Below are 22,859 nucleotides of genomic sequence, written 5' to 3' on the forward strand. Positions count from 1 at the left end.
GTAACAACTGAACAATAAGGTGTTCAAATCGTTTAGATTGTATCATAATATGTATTTTGAATTGTGTCAAATATTGTAATCTGTGATGTAATTCCAGACAACTTTTAGTTTACTCAAGCACCAAAACCGGAAGTAGTCTACCTTCGCTTTCGCTACCTTGACTAATACATGCCGTGCACGTAAAAGCAAACGTTCAGTGACGGGGGTTGACTTGACAGTTTCCACTGTTACATAATTTTCTTCAAGCTGGCGTCTTGAGCGTTGTCTCGCTTCTCTATTGTTGCTTCTTTTAAAAGCCGTTCAAGTCGGAATGGCTGAGCCGAGCGCCAGATATCAGCAGGTATTGTATATTCTTTCCACACCTCTAATGGCCACCTGACGCTAAGTACTTAACATTGCACACGGTTACGATGGGCAACACTTTTTTTTGTTTGTTCGGCGCTAATTAACTTACATAAAGGCGCATTGACACTCTCGTATATCGTATAACGCGTCCCAATATATAATACAACAGTATTATATATTTACATGGTTGTAACCTCTGGACGTGGCAGCCTAAGTTAGCATGCTAACTTCCTAGCTCCACTTCCCGCTTCAAGCTGTGAAAGTGTTGATATGTGTAATGTATAAAATGGCGGCCAGATAAACCAGCTAGCTAAAATGTTTTTTTTTAACGTGTTAGTAAATGCAACTCAAACTGTAGGCTAGTTCAACTAGCCTAGCCTAGCCTTTGCTTGTTGGCTACATGGCAAGCATAACGTAAGAGTGGCCATTCATTGCACATTTTTGATGAATTAAGTCCCAAGAAGTATTGAATATGTTAAATATAATAGTTGCAGTGTAGAAATACACTGAGTCGTATGGATCACACATGTTTAATATTGACCATTCATGACCAATAAACCAGGAAGTTACTACGATGTTCCTTCTTCGATTAGTCATGTCTTTTTTTTTTCCAGCTTCCCAATGTGGATGATGCTGATGGGACTTCACAGGTAGCTGCTGACGCCCCACCTCCATATAGCAGCATCACAGAGGACAATGCTGGTAAGACCGCAAGGAAAGTTGCTCAATATGGTTTATTGTTTTATTCATTGATTATCACTTTACATTGACGAACGTCATGTACAACATGTCCGTGAAGGAATAGGAAAAAGTTCCACAAGGCAGCACTTTTTTTTTTTTAAACTGTACCATGAAGGTCAGCTTTACAGATACCATCTGTTCACTGCATAAAGCAGGGGTGCATCAATGTTTTAACTGAGTGCCCACATAGTAATATTTCACAACAAAGTGCGTGAAGAGCATACATATGAAAATAGAGTGACCACTGTTTGTGTGGTGCCCTTAAAATTTACCGTAATTTCCGGACTACAGAGCGTACCTGATTATAAGCCCCACCCACTACATTTTTAGAGGAAAACCGATTTTTGTACATATATAAGCCGCATGTGCCCACATTAAAACGTGTAAACATATTTACAAAGAAAGACGGTACACAGAGAGAGTTTTCAAAGTTTTAATAATATAACTTAACAATAATAATAATAATATCACTTTCTTCACAAACGGTGCCTGTGACGCAGCAGTAAAACGGTAGCAACATGGTAACAACACGCCAGCAACACAATAGCGGCCACCTGCTTTTATTACCTCTGAAAGCTTTTTTCGTCTTTTTTACATTGTTCCAAGTTCGTTCCCCGCTGCCGTTTTCCAGCGTCTCACCATCGATTCGTTTATGCCAAGTTTACATGCAGCAGGTTTTCTTCTTTATCGGACAGCTCGATTGCTTTTAGCTTGAAAGCTACGTCATATGCCTTTCTTTTTGCATTTTCCACGATGAGGGTATGTTCACGCTAATTTAATTTATACACAAGACAAGAAGTTGCAGTCTTCCTTGACGCATATATTCCACCGGTCTTAATCTTACCTTTTCTACCCGAGAGCCCCCTGGCGGCCGTTAGAAAAGTTACATAAATTGGCCGAGAAAAATTACATAAATTGGCCGCATCACTGAATAAGCCGCAGGGTTGAAAGTTTTGGGGAAAAAAGTAGCGGCGTATAGTCCGGAATTTACGGTATATCAAAACATTGATTTATCTGACTTTAATTGATATTTTTAATACTTCAGCCTACTTTGACTACAAGGAAGACGGGAATTTCCCCAAGCCGCCGTCCTACAACGTGGCGACCACACTACCTTCCTACGATGAAGCGGAGCGGACCAAAGCTGAGACTACCGTTCCCTTGGTAACCGCAAGAGTGAGTCACCCGCTGTCTCTTGAAGACTTCCTGTTGCGCAGGAAGCATTGTCTGAATCAGCTTATATACAAACGGAACCAAACTGTTAAGGAAAGCTACCATTTGCTTTGGATACTGTATGTAGCGGAAGTAACCACCGGTGACCTCTAGTGGTCACTGTGTGTAATGAGGGGGGTGGTGGCTGGGCGCTCTGTTTTTCATCGCTTGGTGTTGTGTTTCTCTGCCGTTTGGCGCTCGGCCGCCGCAGCCTCAGCACAGGGAGCGTCTGGAGACGTTTGACGATGTAATTCGCAGTTCACTGGAGGTAACTTGGGAGAATGTGCGTGTCTGTGATCAGTACTGCATAGTATTTTGCCTCTAGTTTTAGTGTATGTGCCTCCATATGTCACCCTACATACTATATACGTAACACTGTATGTGTGTTTTCTATTGATCTGCTTTGCAAGTTGTTCTCGTCGGGCTTTTTGACATTGTGATGACCATTCAATGTGCTCACTAGGTTCTTTTGTGGCTTGTGTGTTGTCGTACTTGTATACGATTTACCTTGTACGAGATGGCTTTTATTATTTTAGCAGCTGATGTTTATATAGTTAAAATTTCTTTTTTTCTCCACTTTTTTTTCCTGAAAGGATGAAGACTTTGTGGCCAGGGACGATTTTGAAGATGCTGATCAGCTGAGGATAGGCAACGACGGCATCTTCATGCTCACTTTCTTCAGTAAGGCCAAAATTACTTAAGTAAATGTAAATTAAGTAAATTATTATCTTAACTTATCCCATTCTAATTGCATTTGGTTTTATTTTTTCCAACACCCAGACTCGCATCCAAAAATGGTATTGGTTTAGTACTGGTAATGGTAATGGTTTTATTTCATTTGAACATGCATCAGATTACAATTGAATGCATCACATAATCAGTTCCCAGTTCCACATGTCCAAAAGGAGTAGGAAGAAGCAAAGCTTATTAAATCCTACCCCTCTATCTGGTACTTTTACAATCAGTAACTGTTATATTTGTTCACTTCCTGCTTTCCATAATACAATTTAAGGTTGTTTTTTTTTTTTTTTTTTTTTAATAATGCACCTTGTACCGAAGTATGAGGTGATATGACCATCCAATGACATAATGGGTACCATAGTAAGTGTCAATATAGTGATATATATATATATAGCACATCATGACTGGTTCAAGACTCTTCATCCTTGTATGTAGCAAACATCAACTGCTTGTATTGTTTCTTGAATTGGCTCATCGTTGTGCATTGTTTGATTTCCTTACTCAATCCATTCCATAGTTGGATTCCACATACTGAAATGCTATGGCTTTTTAACGTAGTCCTAGCATATAAGTGTTTCAAATGTAGTTCTTCCCTGAGATCATATTTCTCCTCTCTTGTAGAGAAGTATTGGATGACATTTTTAGCTAATTGGTTGTTTTTAGCCTTATGCATTATTTTAGCTGTTTGGAAATTAACTACATCAGCAAGTTTAAGTATTTGTGTTTTCAGAAATAAGGAGTTAGTATTTTCTCTGTAGGCGGCATTATGAATTATCCCTACTGACCTTTTTTGCAGTACATTTAGCGAGTGAAGATTGCTTTTGTATTAGCCCATATTTCCACACAATAAGTAAGATATGGTCAAACCAGAGAGCAATAAAGAGTGTGGAGTGATTTCTGATTGAGAACAAGTTTTGCTTTGTTCAATACTGAAATATTTCTGGCCACCTTATGTTGTATATTAGTAATATGAGGTTTCCAGCTCATATTTTCATCTATTGCGATCCCCAGTTTTTTTGTTTATTTCCAAGATTCATAACAAAGGTACATTGAAGTACATCATACAATTTATTTATTGTCGTTTTATGGATTTGTGTTAAGAATAGAGTCCCATAAAATATCCACTTCAAAATCAGCTTTAAATTAACTTTTTTTGAAAATAGACTTTTGTTTTTCTTTGTTAATCATTACTTTACACTTTCAGGCCTTTCCTTCACCAGACGATGGTACCTTAAACTTATGGATATGTTGTTTTTTGGTCCATAATGCTTATTGTTTTTTTTTTCTTTTTTTCAGTGGCATTCCTGTTCAACTGGATCGGTTTCTTCTTGTCCTTCTGTTTGACAACCTCCGCGGCTGGCCGCTATGGGGCTGTTTCTGGCTTTGGTCTGTCCCTGATCAAATGGGTCCTCATTGTCAGGGTATGCATACACACACACACACACACACACACAAGTGTGTGTTATTTTATGCGTGCACAAACATTTGTGTATCTTCTGTAGTGGTTGGCTGCTCTGTGCGTAATACTCAAAGTCCATATTTGCTCTAACCGGCCATTTTCATGTGCCTGTTGTGTTTGTAGTTCTCCACATACTTTCCTGGTTACTTTGATGGTCAGTACTGGCTTTGGTGGGTGTTCCTAGTGTTGGGTAAGTATGTATTACTATTGTCCTGTATCAGACCAGCATGATGCAAAGTCATTATTTCTTTAGGTATTCCATATATCAGTTGGAAATGTATATTTTTAATTTTATTCATAAATATACACTGAAGGTATCCTTAGTGTAAGCATCACGAAAAAAACGATAACACTAACGATCACAATAAAAACAAAAAACACATGAAAATGATTGGCAAAGGTCATGTGACAGGTTTTTGTAGTTGTAGAATTTTTTTTTTCTCCTTGAAAGATTTTAGTTTGAATTTGAAGGATATTTTTTGCAATGGAAGAAAGTTGTATTTGTTTTTTTAAAGCATGCTGTACTTTTTTTTTCTAAAACAGGATGTATTTGTTTGCAAAGCATAATGCATTATTTTGTGAATGATGTTTTGTATTTGCAAACCACACCAAGTTTGCTTGTGAATCATTAGGGAGTGAAACCGGTACTGTGTGTTTGAGGTTTTGGCACGGTATTAACAGCATACAAATATTCCCAACTTTTTGGGAGTAGTTTTCGTTTGACAAAAAAAGACTTTATGACAGGGGAGAAAAAAAAAAAAAATATATATATATTGACACACAAGAATTACACACACACAAAAAAAATATATAGATATATATTTATTTTTTTACAAAAAAGACTTAATGACGGGGAAAAAAAATATATATATATATATATATACACACACACAAATTACACACACACACACAAAATATATATTTTTTTTGACAAAAAAAGACTTTATGATGGGGGAATATATATATATATATACACACACACACACACACACAAAAATTACACACACACAAAAAAAATATATATATATTTTATTTTTGACAAAAAAGACTTTATGACGGGGAAAAAAAAAAAAATATATATATATATATATATATATATATATATATATATATATATATATATATATATATATATATATATATATATATATATATATATATATATATATATATATATATATATATATATATATATATATATATATATATATATATATTGTGTGTGTGTGTGTGTGTGTGTGTAATTTCCAGCTGAACATCCCTTTACCAATGAAAAAGTTGCCCTTTTAAGACAATAAATGGATTGTTTTCATCCTATTTTGTCTCTTACCCCCAGGCTTCTTGCTCTTCCTCCGAGGCTTCATCAACTACACCAGAATCCGCAAGCTGGCCGACACCTTCTCCACGATGCCCCGCACCCGAGTCCTTTTCATCTACTGAGCTTAAAATCCTACCGTTTCAACACCCCCCCCCCACCCCACCCCACCCCACCCCACCCCCAGAAATGTAACATTCATTCCTCTGCTTGACACGACGAGGACGCTTCTTCTTTTGTCCTCTTTTTGGTGTAAAATCTACAAAACAATCCTTGTTATTGTTGACTTGTAAAAGTGCTGATTGCTGATTTCTGAAGTGATGTATTCTGCCTTATTTACTGTCATTGCATACGCTTGGCATGCACTGCCCAGTGCCACCAGAGGGCAGTGTTGTTTGTAAAATATACGGCCAGATCATTTGTACATAGAGACGTGTGCGCGGGTGAGCTCACACAATATAAAAATCATGAGCTATTGCTTTTAACCTCTTTAATTAGCCTCGTTATGATTGATCAGTCAGTTTGTATGAGTTGCTGTTATTTTAGCAATCAGTGAAAATATTGAAACGGAGCAACTCGGCATGCTCTTTTGTGTAGAACACAAAACCGCTTTGGGAATTAAAAGTGGGAAATGATGCTTATTTTTGGTGTTAACGAGTGTTTTTTTTTTTCTTTTTTTGTGTAATGTCACAGCTGATGGAGGTGAAGATAACCACAGAACCAGAAATGGAAGTTAGCGTGAGAGTAAAAGCGTCAGATGTCATCTTTTGGTGAATAATTCTTAATTTTTTTTACTTTTATTTAGTTATATTATTCAGTGTTAGTTATATGATGTAAAAAATGGCATTGGTTGAAAATTAAATTCCTACAGCGTAATACACAACATCTTTGATTGTTTAACTGGTATGAGTTTATACAGCTGTTTTGTCATTGGCCTATAAGGAGAGCTGTGCTTGAGTCTCATCATTTCTGCCTAGCAACAAATCCTTGCACAAATGTGTGACATTACCAGAAGCAATTTTATTGATTTATGGTAAGTATGAAAATGAGGCAAATTTAAGTTTTATTGAATAAATGTCATTACTGATGAATATAAGTGGTAATATAGATTTATCCGACATAAATTGTGTGTAAAATGAGGAGAGGACGTTAGCTGCATCCAAATGATATGTGCTTCCTGTGTGTGGTGATGGGGGAGGGACTTATCATTGATGCGTGAGTCATCCTGACCCCTCCCCTCCATTGCACGTCATGTGTTTTAGGTGTCTCATTTAAATGATGCTACGCCTGTGTGTGTGTGTGTGTGTGTATAAAGCGGTGGTGAGTCATGCACGGTGCGGCCTGTTAGCGCGGCTCAGACACAGCAGGTGCGCCACCATGCACCTTCCCATGTGCTCTCCCTCCCTCCCTCCTCTTCCTCCTCTTCTTCGACTTGTCGTTGACTCACGACTGACTCCCCCACCATCATCAATGACATCACCAAACCTCCCCCCGCCCCGTCCGCTGCACCCCCCCCATCCAACACTTTGTTGTGGTGATTCATACGGTACGTCCCCCGTATCCCCCCTCCCATCCCCTCCCCCCAGGGTGAACTTGAATGCGGTTCATTCACAAAAACCAACAATAAAGCTGCAATGTGCTTTTAACATCATTGCGTTACATTGTATACATCTAATGATCCTTTTGACCGCCATTGGGTACCCTCACTGGACACTTCATTAGGTACAAGTACACAGTATAACCCAATACAATCTGCCTTTATTTCTATTTTGTTTCATATATATATATTCATTCATTTTCTACCGCTTTTCCTCATGAGGTTCACGGGGGTGCTGGAGCCTATCCCAGCTGTCTTCGGGCGAGAGACGGGATACACCCTGGACTGGTGGCCAGCCAATAGACAAACAACCATTTCATATATATACACATATATTTTTTTATTGATCTGGACTTAGGAGGTTCGAATCGCCACTAGTAAGCATTATCAATATTCATCAGGAAGGGCATCCAGAATAAATAAAGGGCTCAAGCCAAAAATCAAAGACCTAAAAGACACGCTGTGGCAACCCGGTACTCAGGGAAAAACCCGAAAGAAAAAACAAACAAAGTCGAAAATATTAATTGTTACCTCAAGAATCAAAATTACAGAAAAAAGGATGAGTGGTTAGCACGCAGGCCACACAGCTAGGAGACCCGAGTTCAATTCCACCCTCGGCCATCTCTGTGTGGAGTTTGCATGTTCTCCCCGTGCATGCGTGGGTTTTCTCCGGGTACTCCGGTTTCCTCCCACATTCCAAAAACATGCTAGGTTAATTAGCGACTCCAAATTGTCCGTAGGTATGTATAAATATAATTGTATTATATTAATAAATATTATAATATAATTATAATATAATTATTAATAAATATTAAATATATTAATAGTCCAAAAATTATGATACCATATCATGATATCATAAAGGAAATATTGTACTATCATCGTTCACTCTGTGAAGTTGTGGAATTGCTGTTTGTGACATCTATTTTCTTGCAGGCCATTCATACTATCTGTAAAACATTTGCAGCATTTCTTGAAATAAATTCTTTATTTTTACACTATTAGCCACTGGTTAATTGGCGATTCCAAATTGTCCATAGGTATGAATGTGAGTGTGAATGGTTGTTTGTCTATATGTGCCCTGTGATTGGCTGGCCACCAGTCCAGGGTGTACCCCGTCTCTTGCCTGAAGACAGCTGGGATAGACTCCAGCACCCCCCGCGACCCTCGTGAGGATAAGCGGTAGAAAATGAATGAATAAATGAGTATGGAAAAATGTCCTAATTTTACTATAGTGGTGTTGCAATATTAGGAAAATTTACAATATATCATACTATAGTTGAATGAATATTTTCACGGTGCACGTGTACCTACGGAGTGTGTTATGTAACACTGCAAAGCATGCTGAATGCCACAATAACATTACATTTGAGACGTAATATTATTACTGTGTGACAGCTCAGTTACCCTCAAATCCGTTGGCATTCAGTCCATGCATGCTGCATACCTACCATGATGTCACCATGGCAACAATAAAACCTTCTAAGTGCGGCAGCACACTCATTGCTATACACTAAGGATATTTATGTTATTTCAATATACTTGATAAGAGCTAGATTTTTTTTTTTATGAATGGAGAATTGCTGAATGAATGAATGAATGAATGAATGAGCGGTGGTGGCTACGTCACATGACGCTTCTGCAGTGTATCAAGGGACCTGTCTGTGACTCATACCGCCAGGATGGGGAGGGAGGGAGGGAGGGCGCATGATGGAGGAGACAGCGAGAAGGGAGGAAGGGGGAGGCGGAGTCTCACCCCCCCCCCTCTCTTCTCTCCGCAATGATGTAATACAGGTGAGCTAGTCATCAGCGCTTGCTAGGTCACACAGGAAGCCATCAGCATCTTCTTTTCAAGATGGTCCAAATGTGTTCCATCTTATGACAAGACAAAAAAAAAAAACAGGAAGGGAAACGTTTCCACTGCTGGCTTTCATCTTGTCTTTATGAGAACAAGCTCAGCTGTGCTTCCTCCTCAGGCAAACACAACCTTTATTATGAAGCCAAATATGTTTTTAATATGCCATTTATGGCCATTGTCATCATACGTAAACATTAATGCACATGGGATACCACATAAACACATAAAATATGCGTATAAACCAGTACTTAGGTTCTATGGTTATCATCACACTTTTCCTCTTTGCCGTCAATGACATCAAAAAAATCAAAACACGTTTTCAGATGCAAAAATTCTCAGGAGATTTAGTTCCAAGAACTTAATCCCTCTGAAATTTTGGTCTCAAAAGGTGAACAAAGCCTAGCTTATTTTTTCACTTGTAGCCAAATACATGTAGCATTACAATAACAGTTTTAGTAGTTAACTTTGTCACTTGAATGAGTGTTAACAACCAAAACAAAGTCGAACAAACCATAAAGCTTCAAACTTTAAACTTGTTTTTTTATTTCCAGTAAGAACCAAAACCTCACAAGTTGCTTCATCTTTAAAATTAAGAGTGTTTTAGTATATGTAGATATTATTAGTAGCAATACACTTCATAGTTAGAGCCTAGAAACCTTCTTCATGCCTTTCTAAATACCATTTTTAACATTATTAGAGCCCTGTAGAGGTGAAATAACACCCCTATAGTCATTTGTTTCCGCTGTATTGTGCTAAAGCAGAGGCTACAGGATCACTGCAGGGACTTACGAGACAGCCGCTGCTCGTAGTGCATAGCAAACAACAGAGCCAACAAAACATGAGCTCTTCTGTTGTAGAGTTGCATCATCACCTCTTTGTGACTCTCGCGTAAACAACAAAAGATCTTTGGGAGCTAGCGAATGAGTTAAGAAGCAGTGTTACGATGCCATCTGCAGTACGTTGTTGTAGCGACAAGCTACATCGCGAGTTGGAATGTGTTTTTGAACGAGGACAACCTAACGTTTAATGTAAAAAAAAATGTATTGCTAAATTCATTCATTCATTTTCTACCGCTTTTTCCTCACAAGAGTCGCGGGGGTGCTGGAGCCTATCCCAGCTGTCTTCGGGCGAGAGGCGGGGTACACCCTGGACTGGTGGCCAGCCAATCACAGGGCAGGAACCCTGGTCTCCCAGCTGTGAGGTCTGCACGCTAACCATTAGACCGCCGCGCAGCCCCCCGTCTTTCATCAGAAAAAAAAGGTTTAGTAATCAGCAAAATAACATAGCTAAGTTTCAGGAAAATATCTGTTCCTGACTAAAAAATTGAGAAAAATACATTACATTACAATACAAATACATTTCAAGCATTAGAGCCCTCTAAATTTGAAATAACACCCCCATAGTCACTTTACCAACAACCATTCACACTCACATTCATACCTATGGACAATTTGGAGTCGCCAATTAACCTAGCATGTTTTTGGAATGTGGGAGGAAACCGGAGTACCCGGAGAAAACTCACGCATGCACGGGGGAGAACATGCAAACGCCACACAGAGATGCCCAAGGGTGGAATCGAACCTAGGTTCGTAGCTGTGTGGCCTGCATGTTGGCCTCGTCCGCCGTGTTAATATTATATGTAATTATTTCTGTTGAGTACAGTAAAAATGTGCATATTCCAGACCTAGTGGCTAAAGGTGATTAATCGTGATTAATTAATTTAATCCATGATTAACTGCATTAAGATTTTTTTTTAAGGGTGGAATTGAACCCTGGTCTCCTAGCTGTGAGGTCTGCGCGCTAACCACTCGACCGCCGTGCAGCCCTATCGCTAAATTGATTGCCAAATTTATCTGTGGCGGTCCCAATGTATCAGTGGCGGGCTGCCACCGATCATTGACTGCATTAGCTAACTTCTTTTTACTCTTGGAGTGTTACTTACAGTGCTTTATTATTATTGTTATTTTTCTTTTGATGTCCATACATATGAAGCCACGGACATATGTTGCATGTGTGTGTGTGTGTGTGTGTGCGCGTGTGTGCGCGTGCACGCTCCTTGCCAGTCATCAGACCCCTGGTTGTCTCAGCCTCCACCTTGTATGAGTCAGAGCTGCAGTACAGTGTGGGAGGGGTTGGGCTTGTGTATGCGTCCACAAAACGCATCTATTGGAGAGCAACACAAAAAAAAAATGGGTGAGAAAAAAAAAACGACATATAACATGTATGATTTTAAAACGCAAATGTGTGCACACAGAGTACACAATCACATCCGGGCCCCAGCATGACGGCTACACGGAGGTGGCCTATAATTAGCTGCCTGGGAAGCAGACTGTCTCGAGATGAGCTAACCAGAGAGGATGAAGATGCAGCTCCAGGAGGAAGTGGGTAAAAATCAACACACACACACATCAGACCGTTTGATTTAGTGTGTCAGTCAGTGGCTACTAGTGTGGGTGGCCTTGGCTGAAAGAACCACCAAATAAGGAAGTGGTCCATCATGCATGGGCGTCCATCCCTGTGCATATACACATGATGTAGAAAGACACGTTTTTTTTTTTTTTTTGTGAATGGAGAGTGTCTTTTGTGAATGAAGGCCCACAGCAGCCACTTAAGCAAAAGTGGGCGTAAGACTGCGCAGCGACGAATGAATGAGTCAGGGTGGACGTAACCTGGCTACATGGACGACGACGGGGGGGGGGGGATGAGGGGAGGGGCTTTGTGTATGACTCACACTCGCTCTTCTCTCTTCGTTGTCACTCCTGATGCTGCTGCAGTGGATGACTTGTGGCCACAATTGCTTCTTCTGTTTCGCTTTTTCTTTGGACACCTCATTAGGTACACCAGAATAAAGGCGTACATAAAAAGATCATATGCCAAAATAACCCACTAGACCGCCGCGCGCGCAGGTTTTAGTAATCAGCAAAATGACAGCTAAGTTTCAGGAAAATATCCGTTCCTGACTAAAAAATTGAGAAAAATGCATTACATTACAGTACAAATACATTTCAAGCATTAGAGCCCTCTAAATTTGAAATAACACCCCCATCGTCACTTCACCAACGACCATTCACACTCACATTCATACCTATGGACAATTTGGAGTCGGCAATTAACCTAGCATGTTTTTGGAATGTGGGAGGAAACCGGAGTACCCGTAGAAAACCCACGCATGCACGGGGAGAACATGCAAAGTCAAGGGTGGAATTGAACCCTGGTCTCCTAGCTGTGAGGTCTGCATGCTAACCACTAGATCGCCGTGCAGCCCCCCGTCTTTCATCAGAAAAAAAGGTTTAGTAATCAGCAAAATAACATAGCCAAGTTTCAGGAAAATATCCGTTCCTGACTAAAAAAAAAATACATTACATTACAATACATTTCAAGCATTAGAGCCCTCTAAATTTGAAATAACACCCCCATAGTCACTTTACCAAACAACCATTCACACTCACATTCATACCTATGGACAATTTGGAGTCGCCAATTAACCTAGCATGTTTTTGGAATTTCTCCCCATGCTTCTTCTGCTGCTCTTGTTTTTCGCTTTTTCTTTGGACACCTCATTAGGTACACCAGAATAAAGGCGTACATAAAAAGATCATATGCCAAAATAACACATTTCCAATCATTCATTCATTCATTTTCTACCGCTTTTGAGTACAAAAAGGGTCGCGGGGGGTGTTGGAGCCTATCCCAGCTGTCTTAGGGTGAGAGGCAGGGCACACCCTAGATTGGTCGCCAGCCCATCACATGACACATATAGACAAACAACCATTCACACTCACACCACTAGTCTAACCACTAGACCGCCGCGCAAATGTGCAAATGTTGCCATTGTTTAACACGAGAATACAACATTCTAAGTACATTTATAGCTCAGAAAAGTGGAACAAACATAATAGGTCCCCATTAATATGCATATTTAAAAAAATAATTAATTAATTAAACTAATTTAATTAATTAAAAATACAATTGAGTGAGGGCGCAATGTTTAAATCGTGTTGTGGAGAGGGACAACCTATAGCAGGGGTCGGGAACCTTTTTGACTAAGAGAGCCATGAAGGCCAGATATTTTAAAATGTGTATCTGTGAGAGCCATATACATTTTTTTAAACATTGAATGCAATAAAATGTGTGCATTTTTATGTAAGACCAACAGTTTTAGATATAATGGGCTCTAATTATGTAGACCAGGCACACTACCCCACGCCAATGGGGTGTGGCCAGCACACTTGCTGCCATTAATGCAACTTCTGCTGCTGCATAGTTTTGAACCGTATTCAGTACACGTATTTCATTCTTTTGGCCATCTTCACCAGAAGGCTTGGTTCTGCAGCTTTAGCTATTTGACTAAAGGAGGAAAGTTTACATTTACATGTTTTTTTGACATCTCAATGACCGAGGTAGACTACAGCATTACCCAGTAATAATCAAGTTTTGGTGTTTGACCTGGAAAATATCATCAGGAAAGGTTGGCCGTATTGCAGCAGAATATAGATGGACGAATTAAAATGCATAAGAAAGTTGTTGATTTTTAATATTATTTTTAACAGTCATTTCTGTGATGGTTTACTTTAAAATGTTAGCAAAAATGCATTTTTATTGTGGTAAGAAATGCTTGAGAGCCAGATACAGTCATCAAAAGAGCCCTACCTGGCTCCCGAGCCATAGGTTCCCTACCTCTGACCTATAGGGTCCCAAAAGTTGGACTGTACCATTTTCTGGTGTGGGTGTAATATCCCATTCTAACTAAAACTTCACATAAATTAATTAAAATATACTGTACCTCAACTCATGAGAATTCTAATTTGAGATATATATTAATTAAAAAAACCTTACAATTAAGCAATTCTTAGCTCAAAGTATTCAATTTGAACGGCAACCACCTCTTCTCCCCTGGATTGAGTACACTTCCTGATTCCCCTGTCATGTGATCTGCTTCACTTCCTGCGATAGCAGCAACAGGTGTGAAATTAAAATGAGGACTTTTTGCCTAATTAATAACGTTCTATTTAGTACTATGACTTTCTCCTGGATGTACGAACCTTCACAGCTTGTTTTGCTAACGTTTGTGTCATGTAACACTCACGGAAAGGATTGTTTTTCAACATTTGGTAAGTTATATTCAAATCAAATCAACTTTATTTGTATAGCAGTGCTTTACAGAATGAAATATTCTTCATCTTTAAGCATGTTTACTACTACAGTGGAACTTTGTTTAGCGTCATTAATTCATTCCAGAAGGTCCAGCTATTTACTCTTATTATGTCTACTACATTATATTGGCTAATGCCATTTGAAGCTGCCATTACAACACATTGATGAGACAATAGCCACCCCTGGAAACACGCTGTCATTTATGTATATGTCTTATCTTCTATGATTATATATACTATATTGAGTAATACACATGGAGAAGTGATATATTTGGGTGTTATTTCATGTCTAGGGGGCTCTAAATGATGTTTAAAATGTTTTTTTTTGATGCCGTAACTATGAAAATACTCAATTTGTTCATATTAAATTGCAGAAATTCACTTATTGCGATCAAGTATGGATAAACAATAAACAAAATGAGCATTTTCACGCGATAAATGTGTGAAAATGTTAATTTACTTTAACCATTTTATGCATTTTATCTATTTTAAACAAAATTTTAAAAAATCACATCAATTTGAGCTGGTATTGTAATTCAGTATTTCAGTACTGAACCATACAACACTAGTTTACGGTACTACACCTGCCATTGTATCCAGTGTTTCTGCTTTCACTTCATTTATTTCTCAAGGGGAAGGAAACCAAGATGTGATTTTGTTTTTAAATGGCATATCAGGGCTGTAAAGCAGGGGTCTCAAACTCAATTTACCTGGGGGCCAGTGGAGCTAGGGTCTGGGCAAGGCTGGGCCACATCAGGTTTCCCCCCCCCCAAAAAAAAACAACGCATTTATTAAAAACAGAAAAATATACAAACTTTTTCAGTGCTTTTGGTTCAGATTTTCTACAATAAAAGCTCTGATAAAACATTCCACTGTTCTCAAATATCTTATTTTTTATTTTTCTGCACAAAATTAGATGAAAAATAAATAAACAAATCAAGAATAAAGAAAATCAATCAATCAGTAATAAATAAATATAATAATAATAATAATAAAACGGCAAATAATAAAAACTTAAGAAACCACATATAGTTGGTGGGTAGACAAATTATTAAAATGAACAAAGCATTATTAGAGCCCTGTAGACATGACAAAACACGACTATAGTCACATTTATACTCTTTTTATTTACAACATATTGCGCAACTGCAGGGTCTTGAGACACATGCTAACTCGCAAACTAGAGAGCTAGCGACCTAAACGGTAGCCTTCAAGTTATTTCCTTTAAACTTAAATAGGCCAAAAACTTACCACTTCCACACGGATAGGGAGGATAACTATTAACAGTTATTTAACCTTTAACATGAACATGAATCAAACGTAATAATTTTTTCTGGGTACATGATACCATACAGCATCCATATCAAACTTTCATATCAAGGCGAGGGCCTCAAACTAGTGTCTGCGTGTTTGAGACCCCTGCTGTAAAGGGATAAGATCATGTTCAAAGATGTTAACTGAGTAGAACATTGGTTCTCCACATTGAATTTGTCGTTATTAGATTATCATCTATTTGTGCAGTGAGTAAACCTCAAGGTTATAGATTTGAAAACAGAAGATTCTATCATCTTTATACATGTCCAAATGATAGAGTCGTATTGTATAATAGGCTCAGCGACAAACAAACAACCGTGGGGGGGGGGGTTATTATTACTTCCTTTTAATTGCCACAGGCCAACATGCTGGCAGATGTGACAGGAACAGCGAGTCATTGTGAAGGCGCTGACCAGAGGAAGCGTAGTGGAGAGGTAATGAAGGTGTAATTTGCTAACCATCTGTGAGGTGCCTCGCTGCCCCCGGGGGCTTCCTCCTCTCCGGAAACTCCTCCTCCGCAGGGGCACAGGTGTTGGAGAGAGGAGGAGGAGGCGGCCAGGGCCACGAGTAACGAAAGGAAAGAGGAAGGAGAAGGCGGTAGCGTGAAGAAAAGAGTGAGGGATGGAAAAACAGATGAGAGAATAAAGTGGCCTTCAGATAGCATGTCATCTACAATCATACTCGCCTTGTATTGGATTAAAGCAGTGCTGTGGAGTGCCTCAAGGTTCTGTCCTTCGCCCCAATTTGTGTTTTACTACTCAGGCTTCTTTTGCTATTTTAATGGACTTCATGAGTTACAAAAAAAATCTACACACTGCAAACACACTTGCTGCCACTTGAGTCCTAATATGGGATTCCCCAGGGTTCTGTCCTTAGCCCAGTCCTATTTTTTTTTTTCATTGCATGTTTCATTTAGAACAATTGTTCAGTTTTGCTGAAGATGCGCACACTTATTTCGATTTAGATAACAATTAGATATGCTCTCATTGTAGCTATGGAGAATTACGTATTTCTGTAATTTATACCATATAGTAAGCCTAAGATAATGTAAATCTGTTCCAGATACCCCAAAATATGATTTGTTTATTATTTTTAATATGATTATTATATATATATATATATTATTATGATTATTTATTTATTATTTGTACAAAAATATGAACAAATAATACATATTATTCAGTTTTCGTTCAAGTCGAGTATGCAAACAAAGCACCCTACGCATTGTTGGCACACTGTCCGTGTATTTTGTATTGAGTGCAACTGCTAAATAACCCACCATGGGGCCAAAGAAAGTTGGCAATTTGATCAAATTTGCCATAATGAAGAGGAAGTTCATCCATTCTTTATGTTTAATTATTTTTGCATTGTTTTTCACACTATAATTATTATTTAATATGTATTATTTGTTCATATTTTTGTACAAATAATAAATAAATAATCTTGTATTATTTGTTCATATTTTTGTACAAATAATAAATAAATAATCATGTATTTGTTCATATTTTTGTACATATGTATTATTTGTTCATATTTTGTACAAATAATAAATAAATAATCATGTATTATTTGTTCATATTTTTGTACAAATAATAAATAAATAATCATATTAAATAATAATTATAGTGTGAAAAACAATGCAAAATAATTAAACGTAAAGAATGGATGAACTTCCTCTTCATTATGGCAAATTTGATCAAATTGCCAACTTTCCTTGGCCCCATGGTGGGTTATTTAGCAGTTGTACTCAATACAAAATACACAGACAGTGTGCCAACAATGTGTAGGGTGCTTTGTTTGGGTACTGAATCATACAGAAACCGGGGTGTACGAAAATTGAAGTTTGACTGTACCTGTTTTTAAGCTAATAACGGAGTCGAAAAGCTTAAACAGTAAAACAATTGACAGCTAAAGCAAAGCAAAATGCACATTTAAGCAAAGGACAGAAATCTGTAATAATGAATGGCCACAGGAGACTACACGGGGTAGTATTACTAATCCATATACTAATGTAATTTCTGTCAAAGAGGAAACTTGAATGCATATATATGTGTAACCACAGTCGCCAACAGAATGACATCGCCAGCAGATAACAACAAAATGGCCATCCCTGGAAATAAAAAAAAACATTTCTAAAGCCTCCTGTTTAGTCACGCTTGGACAAATCTACATGTCCAATCAAAACAAATCCAAGATAATCAGATTTGCTCATCCAAACGCCCCCTGTGTGTCTCCTCCCGTGACCCCCGTGTCACCCTGTAAACTCCTCACTTCCCCTTGAACATGCAAGGCTGGTGGAAGTGACTTAGCAACCCCCCCCCCCCCCCCCCCAATCCATCCCCTGCTTTGAAGCGCTTCAGTCAGCCGTGGTACGCCGACTGCCTCTCTCTGAGGGGCATATAATGGCTTTAAGACTCCCGGGCTTCCTCCATAATGACCTCTTCCTCTGCTCTTGTCCTGTCCCGGCTCCTCGGAAGTGTGGGTGGCGGACGGGCCGGCTAAAGAGCAGGCACGTATTACATGTATGTTCAAGTGATCAATTCAGCAGAACATCTAAAACACGCCCCAAAAATCCAGCAAGAACCCAGAAGTAAACAATTATAGATATTGACCAGAATATTAGATGGTGTTTGTACCCTAGAAAACAGTCAAAAAATGGTTCATCTAAGTGGTGACAGGCCAGATCCCGGGACGAAACCAGAGCACACCATCACCTTCCGAAAAAGCCAAGCCACCCCAACCCCCAAATTACAACATCTTATGTAATTCTATTAAAGTAATTTCCCCCTTTTTGTTAAATATCTTATTTTTCTCAAAAACACATTTATGTTCATAGTATGTTTTAATAGTTTCATTGAAAACTGTATTGGGCTAAGGACAGAGCCCAGAGGGACTGCACATTGTTGGATTTCACTCTCTGCGAAGTCACCCGAGTAGGAGATTCACAAACAAGCAAGGGGAAATCAGGAATGCGAAACAAGACAAGATTAGGGATGCAATCTGAAGGACGACATGGCGAAAAAAAATAAATAAATAAAACACTCCACCTGGCTTCAGCCATGGGAAAAAAATACAGGCACTCCAGATACGTGCGTACATTCTCACAAGCAAAGTCCACTCAGATTCCGAACCACCTGCTGCATTCCACAGCCAACAAGTCATCTACTTAAGGAGCCACTCAGTCAAAAAGCCAACTACCCCTTCACATACAGTAGCTGACCGTGTCGTGGTTGGCGCGCAGACCTCACAGCTAGGAGACCTGGGTTCAATTCCACCCTCAGCCATCTCTGTGTGGAGTTTGCATGTTCTCCCCGTGCATGCGTGGGTTTTCTCCGGGTTTTTTCTCCAGCGTTTGCTTGTTTTGAATATACACTGTCAGTTTCCAATTGAATAGATGATTGGAGGATATACAGTATTTCAGTCAATCTCTGACTTTCCATTTTTTTCCGTAAATTAGGTTGTCGGATGTGAACACAATGACTCAGAGTTGAGTGTTGCGCAAGTCATACTGTATGTCATGCAATGCGTCCCTGCACACAAACACCACAGGATCCACGGGATCATTAGGTAAACAAAAAGGGCGGCGGAAGCGAGTGAACACGCTATCAGCAGGTTATCTACACTGACTGTTGACTCTTGCGTGTCGTATCTCTTACATGAACTCTACTCTGAGGTGCTGTATATGTGTGTGTGTGTGTTGCATATTTGGCTATGCACACTTTCCACACATAAATACCGTGAGAGCATTTGCAGTATCTCTGTATTTTGAAAAGTAACTGTATATATTTTGCGATTGGGTGTGTCATTTGCTGGGAATGATAGTGTCATGTCCATGTACAGTTCCTACTTTTTTTCTGGTACTACTACAACTTTGTTCTCATTCATTCATTCATTCATTTTCTACCGCTTTTTCCTCACGAGGGCCGCGGGGGGTGCTGGAGCCTATCCCAGCTGTCTTCGGGCGAGAGGCAGGGTACACTCTGGACTGGTCGCCAGCCAATCACAGGGCACATATAGACAAACAACCATTCACACTCACATTCATACCTATGGACAATTTGTAGTCGCCAATTAACCAGCGGCTAATAGTCTAAAAATAATTTATTTCAAGAAATGCTGCAAATGTTTTACAGATGGTATGAATGGCCTGCAAGAAAATAGATGTCACAAACAGCAATTCCACAACTTCACAGAGTGAACCATGATAGTGCAATATTTCCTTTACGATATCATGATATGGTATCATAATTTTTGGACTATTAATATTAATATATTTTGTGGCCGTATTCAACCACAAAACAGTAATTCATTCATTCATTTTCTACCGCTTATCCTCACAAGTGTCGCGGGGGTGCTGGAGCCTATCCCAGCTGTCTTCGGGCGAGAGGCGGGGTACACTCTGGACTGGTGGCCAGCCAATCACAGGGCACATATAGACAAACAACCATTCACACTCACATTCATACCTATGGACAATTTGGAGTTGCCAACTAACCTAGCATGTATTTTTTTTTTTGGAATGTGGGAGGAAACCGGAGTACCCGGAGAAAACCCACGCATGCACGGGGAGAACATGCAAACTCCACACAGAGATGGCCGAGGGTGGAATTGAACCCAGGTCTACTTTGTTCTCATAATACTGCTATATTGTTTCCTTTTCAGTGCGTCCCAAGTTCCCCGCTTGTACACGGGTCATACTATCTTGCTTGTTTGCATTGCATTGCATCGCATCCAAGCTTTCCAGTGCTGTTCTCTCAGCGGTATTCCATCCAGTTTCTGTCAAACTATGTCAACTTTTCCCAGGACAGCCCGTTATCGGCATCGAAGGGGAACTGAGGTAAACTCGTCTTGTATAAACAAGATAAGGTCATCTCATATGGGCTTGTACCAAATCAGAAGCAATTCCGATGAACTTTTCTCCCTCCATAACCTTCATGTATATATATATATAGTTTTATATATATATGTATATATATATATATATATATATATATAGTTCATTAGCTGACCTGGTCTCCGATTCCAAAGCCTTGCTTTGATTTTGTTTCCACTGACCTCTCGATGAGTCCTCTTCCTCTTCCTGAGTCCATCCTCCACGCTAAATGAGAACCAGACGCTCAACAGAACCTAATCAAGATGTCCTGAGCTTGAGTGAGCCTTATTATGGGATGGGTAAACAGAGAGTTCCGATGTTGCCTGCGGGTGGGGGGCGTGGGGGGTGGGGGGGAATAAAATCCCAGGACGAAACCGGGGGTTGATTGAGAGAAAAGATAGCGACTAAGCACAGTTGACGTACTGTAAGGGGGGGGGGGGTTAAATGCGCTACAAAATATAAATACGTTTACTTACACCTGACACAATAATGCAGGGGTCTCAAACTCGCGGCCCGCGGTTTTCCCTGTTTTTTTCGACCTTAAAAGTGCATTAGCAGCAAGTTGAAAAATCTGAAAAAAACGACATACTTACGTTTTTTGTCAAAAATCACAAAATTTTACACTCGCATTTTATGCCCTTTTTGGGTCCTCCTGGGGCCCCTGTTGAGTGTGTGTGAGGTTTCCCATGTTTTTTGTACCAGAAAAGTGCAATAGCAGCAAGTTGAAAAATCTGAAAAAAACCACATACCCTTACAATTTTGTCAAAAATAACAAAATTTTACACTTGCATTTTATGCCCCTTTTGGATCCTGTGTGTGAGGTTTCCCGTGTTTTTTCTACCAGAAAAGTGCTTTAAAAGCAAGTTGAAAAATCTGAAAAAAACGACATTAACCCCTTACGTTTTTGTCAAAAATCACAAAATTTTAACACTGGCATTTCATGCCGTTTTTGGATGCTTCTCAGGCCCCTGTTGATTGTGTGTGAGGTTTCCCGTGTTTTTTCTACCAGAAAAGTGCAATAGTAGCAAGTTGAAAAATCTGAAAAAAACGACATACGTTTTTTGTCAAATATCACAAAATTTTACACTCTCATTTTATGCCCTTTTTGGGTCCTCCTGGGGCCCCTGTTGAGTGTGTGTGAGGTTTCCAGTGTTTTTTTTTTTGCCAGAAAAGTGCATGAGCAGCATGTTGAAAAATCTGAAAAAACGACATACGTTTTTTGTCAAATATCACAAAATTTTACACTCTCATTTTATGCCCTTTTTGGGTCCTCCTGGTGCCCCTGTTGTGTGTGAGGTTTTCTGTGTTTTTTCGACCTTAAAAGTGCATTAGCAGCAAGTTGAAAAATCTGGAAAAAAAAAACGACATACGTCAGGGGTTTTGTTGACAGAAAAAAAACTTTGCACATATACTAGCCGTATATCATACCACAGCAATCAGCTATTTCCTAACAAACGATTGCATGAAGCTGTTTATGCATGTGCACACATGTGGGGGGAAAGACTGGATAGTTAGCTATTCTTAAAAAAAAAAAAAAAAAAAAAAAAAGGTTAAAAACAAATCCCAGCATGCCTTTTTGCTTTTGTTTTCATGCTGCACACCAGTTTTTCATTTACGGGCCGTGATGGAGGGCTGGCTCATGGAGAGGAAGGCGGAATGAACAGTATTTATAGGCCGGCATTCTGACCAAAATGATCAGTGTCCCATGGAATGACTTCCTCTGGCCTCACCGCTAAATAGCAGGCGGTCTTCAATTGTACGCATTTATTAATTCTAACACATGCAAAACAAGCTCTTTTGCACATCACTTTACAAATAGAGGTCTGTTATGTAAACTGCCTGGAATCATTTCTGTTGTCTTGTTTTGCATGCCGGGCCTTTCGGCGGAGTATGCATGTAACGGAGGTGGGGGGGGCGTAGGTCAAAGGTGAGACTGTGTTAATGGATGATGTGGGGGGTCCTTTCTGCATGGATGACCATCACTGCCACATACACACACGCACATACGCTTATTGGATGCTCCAAGACATACCAAACCACAATGCTGATGCTGCACCTGGCAGCCATGATGGTGTACACATGTGGTTCAGGCTCAATCACTGGGACCACATTTGGAGTAGAAGTATAATGCAGTGTTTTTCAACCTTTTTTTCAAGTCACGGCATGTTGGAAAACATCACCAAGTCTATAGGACAGGGGTCTCAAACACGCGGCCCGCGTGCCAAATGTGGCCGGCAGGACACCAGTTTGA

General features: G+C 39.4%; 1 protein-coding gene and 1 long non-coding RNA gene across 3 annotated transcripts in view; both read left to right on the forward strand.

Moving 5' to 3' along the window:
* The first annotated feature begins 157 nt into the window (after window positions 1–157).
* ndfip1l (Nedd4 family interacting protein 1, like) lies at window positions 158–8,004 on the forward strand. Of its 2 annotated transcripts, XM_058088049.1 has the most exons (8): window positions 158–340; window positions 960–1,047; window positions 2,132–2,262; window positions 2,510–2,566; window positions 2,892–2,979; window positions 4,336–4,460; window positions 4,622–4,688; window positions 5,835–8,004. In XM_058088049.1, the coding sequence occupies exons 1-8, from the start codon at window positions 311–313 to the stop codon at window positions 5,936–5,938; spliced, it is 690 nt and encodes a 229-aa protein (XP_057944032.1). In that variant the 5' UTR covers window positions 158–310; the 3' UTR covers window positions 5,939–8,004. The 2 variants fall into 2 exon arrangements, with proteins under 2 accessions (XP_057944032.1, XP_057944033.1); XM_058088050.1 differs by lacking the exon at window positions 2,510–2,566 and having other exon boundaries at window positions 5,835–7,584.
* A 4,012-nt stretch (window positions 8,005–12,016) lies between these two features.
* LOC131138702 (uncharacterized) overlaps window positions 12,017–22,859 on the forward strand; it is a 69,564-nt gene continuing 58,721 nt past the window's right edge. Inside the window, exon 1 of the long non-coding RNA XR_009132125.1 lies at window positions 12,017–14,379. This is a non-coding gene — a long non-coding RNA (uncharacterized LOC131138702). The remainder of the gene's footprint in view (window positions 14,380–22,859) is intronic.

The sequence above is a fragment of the Doryrhamphus excisus genome, chromosome 11 (genome assembly GCF_030265055.1).
Source record: "Doryrhamphus excisus isolate RoL2022-K1 chromosome 11, RoL_Dexc_1.0, whole genome shotgun sequence".
Classification (NCBI taxonomy): domain Eukaryota; kingdom Metazoa; phylum Chordata; class Actinopteri; order Syngnathiformes; family Syngnathidae; genus Doryrhamphus; species Doryrhamphus excisus.

Excerpts from the sequence above, each read along its gene's own strand:
- ndfip1l (XM_058088049.1), top strand. The coding sequence starts at position 311 with ATGGCTGAGCCGAGCGCCAGATATCAGCAG. Across the intron at positions 1,048-2,131 it reads CATCACAGAGGACAATGCTG|CCTACTTTGACTACAAGGAA; the intron begins GTAAGACCGCAA and ends TTAATACTTCAG. Across the intron at positions 2,980-4,335 it reads CTTCATGCTCACTTTCTTCA|TGGCATTCCTGTTCAACTGG; the intron begins GTAAGGCCAAAA and ends TCTTTTTTTCAG.